General features: G+C 34.3%; 1 protein-coding gene across 1 annotated transcript; it reads left to right on the top strand.

The window, feature by feature from the left end:
• The first annotated feature begins 6,568 nt into the window (after positions 1–6,568).
• zgc:92380 (uncharacterized protein LOC445086 homolog) lies at positions 6,569–14,117 on the top strand. Its single transcript, XM_043249720.1, has 8 exons — positions 6,569–6,975; positions 8,024–8,106; positions 8,288–8,444; positions 9,609–9,773; positions 10,008–10,133; positions 11,304–11,542; positions 12,622–12,656; positions 13,514–14,117. The coding sequence occupies exons 1-8, from the start codon at positions 6,625–6,627 to the stop codon at positions 14,095–14,097; spliced, it is 1,740 nt and encodes a 579-aa protein (XP_043105655.1). The 5' UTR covers positions 6,569–6,624; the 3' UTR covers positions 14,098–14,117.
• Positions 14,118–15,020: the final 903 nt, after the last annotated feature.

Genomic DNA, 15,020 nt, shown 5'->3' with positions numbered 1-15,020 from the left:
TTTGCATGAAATGCGGGAAATATTGTGAAATATTATTACAATTTCAAATAGCTGTTTTCTATATGAATACAATTATATTTATTATTGTGATGCAAAGCGCCATTTCTCCAGTCTTCAGAGTCACGTGATCCTTTAGAAATCATTCTAATCTTCTGGTTTCATATTTTTATAGATATATTTAATGGAAATTTCAAAAGAACAGTATTTAGTTGAAAAGGAAATTAGAAATGTGTTCACGGTCACTTTTTTATCAATTTCATACATCCATGCTGGAAAAAGTACAAAAAAAAATTATTATTAAAAGTAATTACTGAACCCAAATTTATGAACAGTAATGTAAAAGAACAAAACACTTAGTGATCACATCTGTCTTTTGTCAGAGAGTTTTGTGATGTCACTGAAAATTATATCTTGTATATATTTTGTTATTTCTCACATAATTAAATGTTTATTTGTCTGTGATGTATTTTACATTGTTGTTGCAAACTGTGCTGATTTGTCACTGAGATAAATTCATCCACTTAACTAAAGTTTGGTGTAAAAATGACTTGCCAGTCTGGGTTGTATCAGTAAAAATATGTTTAAAACTACAAACCGATTAGTAATGTTTCATATTGTACGCAGCAAAATGTGTTTATAGGAGTTCTATTATGATGCATGCTTTAAAATGGAGGATTAAAAATACAATATAATATTTTATATATTGTCTATAACCTAATACTGTATAAATGTTTTTATTTGTTTTACTTATTAATTTATTAAATTATGTAAAATTAGTTATATATTTTGAATTTCTATCTATCTATCTATCTATCTATCTATCTATCTATCTATCTATCTATCTATCTATCTATCTATCTGTTTGTCTATCTATCTGTCTGTCTGTCTATCTATCTATCTATCTGTCTATCTATCTGTCTGTCTGTCCGTCTATCTATCTGTCTGTCTGTCTATCTATCTGTCTGTCTGTCTGTCTATCTATCTATCTGTCTGTCTATCTATCTGTCTGTCTGTCTATCTATCTATCTATCTATCTATCTATCTATCTGTATGTCTGTCATTACATTTTGAGGACATATTAGTTTAACAAACATTCATAATCAGAACATTTCTCACTGAGATAAAGTATTAATAATGAGAAACGCTTTTGACGTCACACAGCAAATAAATGAACCATTATGGGAACTTGAAACTGACCAGTGGTTTAGGATGTGATCATAGATGTGGTACGATATTTTTGCAACAAAGATAAGCGCGTTTTGAAATATCCTACTCATGCGCCGATTCCCAGAAACTGTCCTTTTGCTGACAAACCCATGAACAGTGCATTCATCACGGTGGGAAACTGTCGAGTTATACACTGGAGAAAGTCTTTGAGCATCGCCTGTGTTTGCATACTGTCTGTGCGAGCCACGAGACAAAAAGCTAAAATCGCGAAGTAACTGTAAACAAGAGAGATAAAGACAAATCGAGCTGTCCTGATGGTTTGTGCTGTGGGGTAAAATGTGAGAGTCCCTTGAGAACATTTCAGTAAGTCCCCTACAAACATTGGCAGCTACACTCTAATGTTGATCATTACTCACATGAGCATTTATATAAAGAGGAAAGTATTCGATTAACCTCTTAAATGTCTGTAAGCTTGACTCTTTGTTCCCCACAGTTTTAAAATAGAAGCTAAAGAAGGTCAATAGTGTAAAAAACCACAAACACACCCTTATCCCTTCACCCACACACACACACACACACTACTCTTTCGCTTCCGATACACAACACTTTCTTCCTCCACGCTACTAACACAGAGTTCTGTGGTAACTTTTATCAGCTGTCGTCAAAAAAAAAAACTTTCTAATTTTGCGTGCAAAGTATTACACCTCTTGATCTCATGTATTACATTTTAGCATAAAACTTGTATTTAGAAATTAATATTTTAAGGTTAATGTTGTCCCAAAAACATTTTATTAACCCAGCTTTGTGGTTTATTAATCAAGCATAATGTAAAACACACAATGGTATAAAGTTTTAATTTTGGAAATTGTCCCGACAGAATTTGAATACAAAAAAAAAAAGTAAAATGAATAAATAATTGAGAATAATTCAAACACTTTAAATAAATAAAATAATTCAGTATACAGTCCATTTGACCTTTGACCCTTGCTTTTGTGCAAGGACCTCTCTGTAAGATACTTTTTTTTTTAAAATTCAGAAGTATTTTAATGTATTTACCTTTAGATAAAAAAAACATAATTCTGCCGTGAATTTTAATGTTACATAAAATGAATTACTGACAATGGCACTCTTAATAACCCATGAGAAAAGTATATATTTAAATAAACATTTGTGCATTATTATGTGGCATTGAATTGTATTGTAATGTTAATATGCATAAAAATATGCATAACTACAAGACAAATACAACCAATAATACTAATGAATAATTGTTTTTACCATTTAAATTACATTTCATATTATATATCGTTTTCTTTTTCTTTTTAATATTTCATTTAAAAGAGTTAATCGATTTTTTTCCAGTGTTAATGGGTTTTTCCTGAATAAAACCGTTTCCGTTCATCTGTTGAGAACTTTTTTTATATTCACTTGGATCATAAAATCCACCCGCACAGAAGTTGACCCCCAAAAAGCACCAGTGCTCTATGTACTAGTCATATTAATTCAGGCCATTTATTGTGCTGTGACCTTTTATTCTGAAATCCAGATCCAATAAGAGCCATTGCAAAGGTGCTTTCATCAACGAAAGCAGAAGTGCAGCCACAAATCTGAATTTCAAATTCGATTATTTTACTCATAAGAGAAGGATGCATGCATTTTTACTGAAAAGGTAACCAGATCAAAATCGGATACACTTGACCAAATGCAATACTCATTTTTTTCCTCCCGTTTGTTCTGCTCTCCATCATCTTTATTGCAAGCGGCAGCAACCTCACGCCGGCTCGTCAGTTCCAGGATGTTGTCCTTCTCTCTGCTTCTCTGGGTTTCCAAGCTCAAGAAGCTCGGCAGATCTTCACCTAGACGAAAGAAATAGTTTACTTAAAACTTAAAACGTCCATAATTTATTAATTCTTACTTGAACCTAAACTTGAAGGAGATATTTAGTATTTAAGCATTTTCAAGCCGCAAAAAAGTTCCCTTTAAAGTATAAACATGTTATCTGAATGTTCTAAATAATAATATTTAATCTTGGTTATGCAGATGTTAAGGCAAAACAAAATCCATTTTTTTCATGTCCCTGTCAAATTTTAGATTTTTGGCTTTTCATTAATTATTTTCTCAGACTAGTGAAAAGGAAACATCCAAAAGGCGCTGTTAAGTGTTTCTTTTATAGCTCTTTATCGATTTGTATCAATAGATTTCAATTACAATACATATTTTTAAAATATGTTTTGTTAAAATTATTTTTTTTCTCCTACACCGAACCACATATCTCCACTTCAGCAGTGTTACACACACACCAAACTTTACATTTTAATCCCCGTCTACACGCTAAGAGGGATTTGTTCATATATTATTAGCTGGGCAAAATACAACAATTTAATGTATTGTTTTCTTTTCTAGTCTGTTCTAGTATTTTCTGAATTATGGAGCGACTAAATGAAAACTAAATGTAAAAACCTTTCACTCTAGAATTTTGACCACTCAGTGTTTAGAGTTATTTTGTAGAAATTAGCACGTTTCATTAAACGATGCATCATTTGCATATTTAAACCTATATTTTAGAAAACGTGTAATACAAACGATGTTTGCCGTTATCAATGTAATCCATCAACTAGGTAAGTAATAGCTGATAGCTTGCAGTTAATTTTTTTTTTACCCAATTAACCTCCAGAACGTTCCATTTTGAATGGGAATGTTACTTTTGAATGTTCTCTGGATGCAACATTTAAAAAACGATTCCCAAATGAACATTCCATGAAGTATGTATGATCTGTTTACACATTTTGGTCATCTCTATACCTTTATCTAGAAGTCTGTAACCTATATTGTTATAATTCAGTTCAGCGGCGGATTCTGGATCTTTCCGGGTTGTTTCCAATCTTTGTCTTTCTTGAAACGCTGCATCCCTGCTGCAATTTTAGTCTCCATTGTTTGGTTTACTCCTGATTTTTTCCGCACCTCAGACAAACGAGTTGTGAGATTTGTGACCTACGGCATTTACGACTTGCAAACAATGGTTTGTCACGCATTCAGTAGTCCTACTGCGTGCCATTAAACCACTTCTCTTTTCATAAAACATATTTAATAATGCAGACCCATTAAATTGACATGGGAAGCTACAGATCTGTGTCAAAGAGCTGCAAATGAATGCGAAACGGTGTGAGATCTCCCAGTTCAACCGCAAAAGCATATATTGCTCAAAAGATATGTTTTCTGCTCACGATAAAGCTAAAGCTATTGAATAAAAAAAGGGATTTATATATACTTTTACAAGTTATGTGATTAGAAATGTATTTATATTAATTATGTAATTACATTATATTATTATATTTAATAATATTTAACATATAAACCTTGCTGTGAAATTAGCCTTACCTTTCATTCTGCAGTCCTTCAACAAAAAAACAATCCTTGAAAGGAAACAAAAAAAAAGTGATTCATGAGTCTGATTCATGTCCGCGAATCGGTTCTTGTTTTCGGTGAACCAGTTTTTAAAAACATGTACAATTAGTTGTATTACGTTCTTTTAGTTATGAAATAACAGAACAATGCACTTCTAATGCTTTTTTGAAAAGAGACGAATCACTTTTCGTTCAGTGTCTCGAGTTTTGAACTCGAGAACCGCTTTGTTTTGACCCCACTGAATCAGTATGACTCACGAACGAATCGTTCAGTACCAGTTCAAACGATTCAAAGTACGACCTCCGAGTACGTGTAAAACACAAATCTGAAGGCAGGGCAAATATATGTCATTATTCCCGCTGGTTCCTCGAGCGCATCTAACAGAAATCTCGCAGACTGTTTGTCACACAGTCCTTCGTGATTCCCGCAGAACTTCTTTCGTTGTGAGCAGCGCAGATATCAAGCGGTCTCTGCTGCCCTCACGTGGCGACGGCTGGAAATGCAACACGTCCCGTTATTATAATTTTCGAGAACTAAAGAGATGAACATACGAAACACAAGAAAGAAATAATACGAATATGAAAAATATTATAGAATCGCATACTTATAAAGATTATTATGAACATATAAGATGCATTTTAGTTATTTAGAAGCCTCGGAGAATGCCCATAAATATACAGGGCAGACTGGAGCAAGGCCTGCATGAAAGTAAGATAGCTCTGCATTTACATGAACTTTTCTCTCTTACGGTAGTATGTTATTGTCGAAACGTTATTCAAACCTCTAACCTTAAATCTGATTATTTTTTTTACAAATTATGAAACTAGAATTTAAAAAAATGCAAATTAATATTATATGTGTGTGTGTCTGGAATACATTCAGACATAGGTTGGCCATATAATTAAGGCAGATTTGAACTTAAATCTTGAACTGTGATGTCCATTTTGTGCTTCCTAATTTCAAAATATTACATTTTTTGTGAAAAGCTTGTAATAAACTCTTTGATTCCTAATGTGACAACATACCCCTCAAGCTATTACTATTGGGGCACGTTGTCACAAAAGGCCAACGTGTGAGCTATATTGTTTCTGGACTGCAAGAGTGAAAACATTTCACTTTTTTTTTAACAAAACACAGTGTGCGTATATTGAAAGCGAAGTTGGACCCGGTGAAGAGCGAAATACAGACAGGATTTGTGGGATTTTAAATAGTAAAAAATCTAATAAAATCAAATCAAATAAATAAAAATAAAATGTATGAATTTGAATATTAATTGACCATTGATGTTTATATTTTGATTTAAAAAAAAAAATCATATAATAGATCGTTTGGTGTCCAATGTGACAACTTACCCTTTAAGCTTTTACGATCGGGGCATGTCGTCACAAAAGGTCAACGTGTGTTGTTTCTGGACTGGATTTGTGAGATAAAAAATGTGCTTCTATGCACTTCAAACACATAAATTGTATTAATTTCGATATTAATTGTCCATTTATCATTCAGCGTTTATATTTTAATAAAAAGCTTATAACAGGTGCCCAGTGTGACAACTTACCCCATTGGCTATTACTATTGGGGCATGTTGTCACAAAAGGTAAAGCAAAATATAACGTCTTATTTTTAATATTATGGTGAAATGTGACCTGGGTGTGTTCTTGACAGGACCGGTATAGTCATGCATGTGACAACACATATCAATACAAAATAATAAATAAAAACAGTTCTTACGTGTCCAATTTTTAATTCAGTGTTTTTTTCTACTTTTTTTATTATTAGTAAAAAGTGTAGAATGCTTTTAAAGTCAACCCCACGTTAACTTCTCTTCAGTGTCGTTTGAGGCTACATCCTTGTTTATCCTCTGTGGGAATTTGCAAACAAATGAGATCCATTCGGGTGTAGACTTACATCCCCCCTCCCGACCAATCACTGCGGAGATCTGACAGAGCCGAGTCTATATATAGCTGCTCCCAAACCCCCCTCGCGCTACCTGCCTCAGGTAAAACAGCAGTCCGCTTCTCACAAGCACACTCAAAGGCACCTCCAACCGCAACCATGTCGTTCAAGAGCCCTTCCAGGAGTTTCTCCAGCTCAAGTCTGTCTGGCAGCATGGGGTCGAGGGCCAGTCTGTTCGGGGCCATTTCCCCGTCTGCCATAGGGAACCTGGCGAACACACTGCGTCCGATGGTGCAGATCAACAGCAGCGCTTTTGCAGCAGCTGACGACAAAGAGACCATGAAGGGCCTGAATGACCGTCTGGCGGGGTATCTGTCAAAGGTTCGACTCCTGGAGGACTCCAACAATCAGCTGGAGGCGCAAATCAAAGAGGCCCTGATGAGAAAAGGAGCCGAGAGCGGCAGAGACTGGAGCGCCTATGAGAAGATCGTCGCGGATCTGAGAAACCAGGTGAGCAAATAAAAGGTTTTGTTAGGTACTCATGCATGCTTTTTTTTTTATCATAAAGTACACAATCAAATGTTTGGACACACCTGCTCTTTCTATAACTATTTTCCTTTTTTTTAGAATAATGGTAAATCACGAAACTAATTATGTTGGCCAAAATATTCTTTTAAAAAAGCTTCCGCCCTTTGAACTCCAGCTCTGAAATTTCTTTAAATGCATGCGATGCAAATATGTATGATGGTATCTTGTATGATGGTTTTGCTCCGATTCATCTATTAAAAGTAAAAAATAATAATAATGATAATAATAATTCGTTAAAATTTAATTTTAAGTCTGTTTATGGTTCTGTATGTGATTTAAGCTTGTTCAATAACAACTTGCTTATACTCTGTTGCAACCTTAAAAGTTTTAATTAAGTTTTGAATGATTATATTGAACGTAGAACTGATTCAGTCCATTTTCATGATCTATTTTTCATAAGGCATTATTATTTTATTAGTAAAAAGAGTGACAGAAAGCAGAAAAACACAATAATGTTGCAAACTGGCCATAAAACAATTGAAATACAATTAAGAAACCAAATGTAAAAAGATTAATATTGTTAAAAAAGAAAAAAAAAGACGAAGTATAAAAAGGTTTGCTTATAGTGCTGTAAACCTTATATAAAAAAAAAAAAAATATATATATATATATATATATATATATATATATATATATATATATATATATATATATATATATATATATAAAATAAAAATAAATAAAATAAAATAAAATAAAAATGTATTAAATTAAATTAAATTAAATTAAATTAAATTAAATTAAAAAGCATAGTCTTTAGAATAGCAAGCAACTTTGGTCATGTGTCAAGACTGAAGACTATCAAAATGCATTTAAAAAATAGTCTTTAACAGATATATGCATCAAAGGTTTTAATTATTTAGCATTAAATGGTTTAATTACTTTATACAATTTAGTCTAACAACAAAAAAAAAGGGTCAAAAAATCTGTTGAAATGCTGTAATGCTGTGTTTGTAAATGAACCCCTCAGATCCAGGAAATGACTATGGACAATGCCAGACTTTTTCTGCAGATAGACAATGCGAGGCTGGCTGCCGACGATTTCAAAATCAAGTGAGTCATTCGTTTATTTCTTCGCTGTTAATGTTAAAATGTTAAATGTTAAAAACTCTCCAATTAGGAAAACCTCTCACGAAAACACATTGCGTAAATGCAAAGCGGTCACCGAGCTGCAGCGCGGTTTGCTGTAAATAAGACGCACGCCCTGTAGTCTGATGTGTATCGCTGGGGGCAGGTTTGAGTCGGAGCAGGCCATGAGGCAAGGGGTGGAGCAGGATCTGGCGCGTCTCCGTAAGATGCTGGACGACACTTACATGGGCCGCATGCAGCTGGAGAGCCAGATCGAGTCTATGAGAGAAGAGCTGGCGTTCCTCAAGAAGAGCCACGACGAGGTACACGCCTTAAACACACCGTTCAGCACAGATCAAACAGCAGCACCTCCAACCCAGGAGCGCTCGTTCTGGTGGTTCGTTTATTGTGTGTTTGTGTGAGACTCGCTGTTGGACCACAAGCAGCCGCAGCAGTTAGAAAGTTAACAGAGCGCAACGAAAGCAAACACCAGTCCTGGAAGTAAAAGCCGATTCATTCTGCTGTGTAGTAAGCAGTGCGATCTCACTTTGAAGCAAATGAAGTCAGCTATTTAATTTCATTTTTTGATATATAATTTAATAATAATAACCCCATCACATATTAATATTACTGGAATTAATCGTATATTAAAATGATTTTATACCTTACATTAAAATAAATTGAAATTGTTTAAAAAAACGACATTTAATACATTTAATTACTTAAATGTAATTTATTCGAAAAGTATAATTAAATCGAAATTTAAACTATTTTAATGTGAAAATACCTGATAAAACATTTTCAGCCGTAATTACTATTTATTTAGTTTTAATTTAGTAATATTTGTTTAGTATTATTTAATATTAATGTAGAGCTAAATCAATATAAAAAAATTCTTTAAAAATAAACTTAATATTAATTTAACTAAATCAATCTTGAAATTATTTTAATATTACAATTCTTGGAACTAAAATAAATAATAATTATAATAAAAAATATTAATTTGTTATTAATTTGAAATTAAAGTAGGTAGTATTAAAATGGGGTATTAAAAATTTTAAATTGACTAAATGTATTTCATAAATTATTTTGAAAATTATTTAATATTAATAAATAAAATAATAATAATAATAATAATAATAATACATTTATGTAATAAATGTCTAATTAGTGTCTCTGATGAATAGATTAATCTCGTTTGATCCAAAAATCAATCTTAAATATATTGCAATATACACTAGTTGATATACGTGTGTGTGTGTGTGTGTGTGTGTGTGTGTGTGTGTGTACATATAATAATTTCCAAACTAAGGTATGCAAAAAAAAAAAAAGTGGCCGGTCACCAAAAAATCCTTAACTGAGCTAGTATAAGCAGATCTTCCCATCCGACCTGCCTGGTTTTCTATGCTTTAGGGCATGCGTTAAACAAACTCAGCTCTCCGGTTATAATCCATATAACTAAATCCCTTGATGATTTTATTTCACAGGACGTTGCCAACCTGAAGAGCCAGATCAGCGACTCCCAAGTCAATGTGCAAATGGAGACGAAAAACAACGCAGACCTCAACGAGGCCATTAATAACATCCGCACGCAATACGAGAGAGCCGCGCAGAAGAGCCGCGAGGATACCGAAGCCTGGTATCAAAACAAAGTCAGTCATATTTTGCATTCTTTTTATGTATATACAAACAGAAAAAATCTCATATAAAATACATAAAAAAGCCCATAAGGATTGAAAGATAAGCACTGATATGACCTTCTTTTTGTACCCTATGGGAAAGTGGAAAGTGCCTTTTATTTAAGAGCGCTTTGTGCCTAATTATAAGGCAGCACTATGTTGTCATACGAGCTGAATCCCTTGTTCTCTTTGTTCCTCTCTATCCAGTTTGACAACATCACAGCTGAGGTGACTCAGAACACAGAAGCTCTGCAGGCAGGAAAGACGGAGCTGAACGAGCTGCGCAGGCAGAAACAATCGCTAGAAATTGACCTGCAGGCTCTGCACAACATGGTACGGTACACAGATTACCCACAAATTATCCACTTGACAAATCACTCAGCATTTTACACAGTCAGCCCTCTCACCTGGCAGACGTGCGCATCGTTTAGATGATTATGAAAGGCGATTGCACACAGTCTTCAATGCCTGTCTGCGTGCATGCGTGTCATCTGAATTTGCACATTATTCCCGTTCACCCAAGCGTTTTTGAAACCATGGGAAAACAGGGGCCGTGGCGGTTTGTCAAGATTTTTCGGTCAAGGTAATTTCTGAAGCACATTTCTGCTTAGAAATAATCGCCGAAGGTCAAAAGTGTTTGACACACCTACTCATTCTTTATTACTTTATTCTCACATTTTAGAATAATATAACATAAATTAAAACAACAAAAATGTGTATATATGAATTTGTCCATGCATGCATTAAATTCAATTTCATGCATTTAAGTACTTCCAGACGTCCTTTACTTGGTTTCTTGCAGATTCAGATGCTCAAGCATGCCTGTCTTGCAGATTAGTCCTGTGCACCCAAGTGTTTTTTAACCGTGGGAAAACAAAAGCTGTTTTTATAGTGGTTTGTCAAGATTGTTTTGTCAAGATCATTTTTGTGAACTTGCTTGAAACATATTTTTGCACAGAAATAATCACAAAATAGTGAGAAACTTGACATACCTATTTTTTATTATTACTATTTGTCACATTTTAGAATAATTAATCTATGAATTAATATATATATATACATGATACATAATGATTAATCATCCAAAATAAAAGTTTTTGTTTACATATATATATATATATATATATATATATATATATATATATATTATTATATATAAATGTATATACAAACTAATATTTAAAAAAAAAAAAAAAAAATATATATATATATATATATATATATATATATATATATATATATATATATATATTATACAGAAAATATATTACACATAATAAAAACGTTTTTAATGTAACCTTTTTCAGTATAAGAATGAAAAAATTATGAAATTTGGCAATATAATAAAATAATACAATTAATAAACATACAGTAATTCTTTCTAACATTAAACAAAAAAATACCAATAAACATTTATATCGGCCAGTTTCACACAGATATTTCAAAAAGTTATTAAGGTTGTGAGAAACATGAATTCAAACCGTTTCTTGGACTGCTTTGCAGATTCGTTCACTCGAGGACTCTCTGCGTGAAACGGAGGCACGTTACGCTCACGAAGTCACGGGGTACAACTCTCGAATCCTGCAGCTGGAAGGAGAGCTGGGACAGGTGCGGGCGCAGGTGGAGCGGCAGGCGGCCGAGTACGAGGCCCTGCTCAACCTCAAGACCAAACTGGAGGCAGAGATCGCCACCTATCACCGTCTCCTGGAGGGTGTCGTTGACGACAAGGAGGACAAAAACAGGTAAGATGAAGGAGAGGTGATGAGTTTGTGAAAATGGATGGGAAAAACACATCGCAGGTCAATGCCAGAATCGTTCTTGACACTTAATCGCCTTAAGTCCTTAATGAGCTGTTTTTCATTTAGACTGAAGCCAAACCCTTTATAAGCCTTCATGAAGAATCACATTGGGCAATATATCAAAGATTCACAATGCATTCAATACAATTTTGCTTGTCATGTTAAATTACTGTCAAAAGTTTAATTAGACAAATTATTTATTTAATTTGAAATTCATGCATTTTCATGTCGACTTTAAACCGTGTAGCTCGCAATGATTTGTTTCTGACTTTCTCAGAAAATGAATTAGTAAAATGCATATGCAGGTAAATACTGCTGCTTGTTCAAATGTAACGGTGTAGTTAAGAACAAACACAAAAAGCATGTTTATGCATGTTTGTTGCACCCTACTGTTCTAAACCGGTATACATTTCTTTCTTCTACGGGAAAAAGAAGATTATATTTTGAAGAATGTTGGTTACCAATCATTTTCGGTTCCCATTGACTTTTTTTGGTTCATATAATAAAAGTCAATGGCAACCCGAAACCGCTATCTATCTTCATTTATGCTCCACAGAACAAAGTCGTACAGGTTTAGAATGTAAATAATGACAGAATTGTCATTTTTGGTGGATTCTAAAATCCTTCCTTTAATTTTGTTCACTGATCGCAATTTGCACATCCCTGTTTCCATACAGCCTTTTCCCTTGTGACCAGCACATGCAAATCTAGCGTGCACAGAGCTTATCTTTCCATGGTGAAGTCGCTCTATAGTAACAAACACATGGCACAAACTCTTTCCCTACAGGCTTGAGAGAAACATGTCCCAGCAAGCTTCTGTCCTTTAAAGTAGACACCACTTCAAGACAGCGAGGGGGATGTTTTGGCCCTTATAGGCTAGAAAGTGATCACTCACTGTCGGGTTTTTCAGTAAACGTCTCTTATCTTCGATCCACCACCCAGTCTTGAATATTTAGCTGCATCCTTTCCCATCAAGCACTTCTTTCTGTGCCACTCTCTCATGTTTTCTCTTCCCTCCACAGAGAGGATTTTTCTTTAGAGCAGGCGTTGTATGCAGGTGAGTGCCGTGACGTGTCGTGTAGATTTTAGGCATCGCCAGTATGAGTTAACAAACACGCTTCCCTAACCTACATCAAGCTTGTCTTCATACTAATCATCGCTCACTGCTGTGCTGTCTAACAAAGACGAGTAAACGGTGCCGCCCGAGCCCTCGCTGGCCAAATACACTCACATCACTCACGCTGTTTATGTTTCTCACTGCTAACCTAGATATGTTTGAAGACAATCAACTTGTTACAACATAAGGGTCATTCTACAAAACAGGTGCCATTTGTGTGCCTTTTTTTAGCGCGCATGCAAGTAGCATGCATTTACTAATCAAAGTAAAATACAAATTTTAAAAAACGTTTATATAACGCAATGCTGAATGATTTTTCAGGATTTTAATATTCTGATTCCCAAAAAAATATATACATGCTGAAAAATTCAGAATATTTTGAAACATTTATTAATATTAATTTAATATAATAATATTAATTTATTTGTAAAAAATTTTTACTGCGTTAATTGTGTTTATGCATTTATATTTAAAAATATATATATATTAAAATTTGTTAATTTAGCTTGAGATGGTGCGATGCAATTTGTTAACTTTTAAACCCATCACTTGATTGTTTTTTTTTTTTTCCAAATATACAAAATGACCTTCTCAAACTGCAATACACACCTGATTCATAGACTGACCCAAGTAATATTTATCAAAATGTTGCTTTCTCAATTAATATATGCATCATTACTAACCTTGATGATTTGTTTGCTTGTAAGAGCTTCTATTTTTTTTTTTTTATGCTACATAAATGTCTTAATGAATTATTAAAGATTAACTCTAACCTCTAGCCTACTTTCTGTCTCCAGCTCCTCCTCCTCCTCCTCCTACGTCCGTCGGACTTAAGAAAGCCATCATCATCACACAAGAAATAGTGGACGGAGAAGTGGTCTCTCAAAGTGAACTTGAGCAAAATCTTATTATTCACAATGACCTGGAAGATTCTGGGGAGGATCAGAAGTTGACAGAACAACTGGAGCTAGCGTTGGAAGAGGCAAAAGCAGAAAAACAGGAGTTAGCAGAACAACAGAAGCTAGCGGTGGAAGAGGTGAAGGCAGAAGAGAGAGTGGGACAACAGCTGGAGTTAACAGTGGTGAAAGCAGAAGAAGAAAAAGTAGAAGATCAGCTGGAGTTGGTGGTGGAAAAGGTGAAAGCAGAAGAAGAAAAAATAACAGAACAGCTGGAGTTGGTGGTGGAAAAGGTGAAAGCAGAAGAAGAAAAAATAGCAGACCAGCTGGAGTTGGTGGTGGAAAATGTGAAAGCAGAAGAAGAAAAAATAGCAGACCAGCTGGAGTTGGTGGTGGAAAAGGTGAAAGCAGAGGAAGAGTTAACAAAACAACTGCCATTAGTGAAGGAAGGTGAGTTAGTAGGCGATAGAGAAGTCACATGCTGAGGATGAGGAGGAGGAAGAAGCTTCTCAAGATGTTGTGAATAAAAAGTGACTTTTTCTTCAATGTCATCCTGATCTTACAGTCTCAGTGGTTCTTCTTCTCTCTTTTTATTTGCCTGTTCTTGCTCAAGTTTCTTTGTGTTGACCATGTTTTTTTTTTTTTTCAATCTCCTATGCCACAATTAAATATGTATGAGCTTAATTTTCTGGTCGGTGTTGTTATTTTCTAATGTAAATGACCAATTTAAGGTTTGGGGTCAGTAACGGGTGTAAAGGGCATTTTTGGGTGAGAAGCGTGTTTTTGAAATGTCGAGAGTTTTTAGTTGTTTTTTTTTAATAAAGCCAATATTTTATTCCCAATAGAACATAGAGAACATAAATGTTTAAACTGAGAAATGTTACACTTTTATCCACTAAATGAGCTCATTTTAAATTTGATGCCTGCTACGGGTCTCGAAAACGTTGTCAAGGGGGAAACAAAGGGCTGAAAAAGCAAGAAATTTTGAAAAGATTCGGCTGGGAGAACATCTAGCAACTAATCGAGTTAATTGAAATCAGGTCTGTAACACGATTAGCCATGAAAGAGATTTCTTAAAGAGGCAGAATCTCAGATATAAAAATGAACAGAGGCTCTCCAATCTGTGAAAGAGTGAGTAAAAAGATTGTGGAATACCTTAAAAATAACGTTCCTCAATGTCAAATTGCAAAGGCTTTGCAAATCTCATCATACAGCGCATACCATCATCATAAGGTTCAGAGAAAGTAAGGGACAAGGCTAAAGACCTAAGTTGGATGCATGTGGTCGGCATGATTCTGTCACTGACATTACTTAATGTGCCCAGGAATAACGGTGCGGAAAATTACGTTTTGCATCAAAGGAATAAAATACGTTTTAAAATTATTACATTAAAACCATCATACTGAAC

This window comes from Puntigrus tetrazona, chromosome 9 (genome assembly GCF_018831695.1).
Source record: "Puntigrus tetrazona isolate hp1 chromosome 9, ASM1883169v1, whole genome shotgun sequence".
Lineage (NCBI taxonomy): Eukaryota > Metazoa > Chordata > Actinopteri > Cypriniformes > Cyprinidae > Puntigrus > Puntigrus tetrazona.
Note: the sequence above shows the minus strand (reverse complement) of the source record. Positions and strands in the feature narration are given on the sequence as shown.

Excerpts from the sequence above, each read along its gene's own strand:
- zgc:92380 (XM_043249720.1), top strand. The coding sequence starts at position 6,625 with ATGTCGTTCAAGAGCCCTTCCAGGAGTTTCTCCAGCTCAAGTCTGTCT. Across the intron at positions 11,543-12,621 it reads GACAAGGAGGACAAAAACAG|AGAGGATTTTTCTTTAGAGC; the intron begins GTAAGATGAAGG and ends TTCCCTCCACAG. Across the intron at positions 12,657-13,513 it reads AGAGCAGGCGTTGTATGCAG|CTCCTCCTCCTCCTCCTCCT; the intron begins GTGAGTGCCGTG and ends TTCTGTCTCCAG.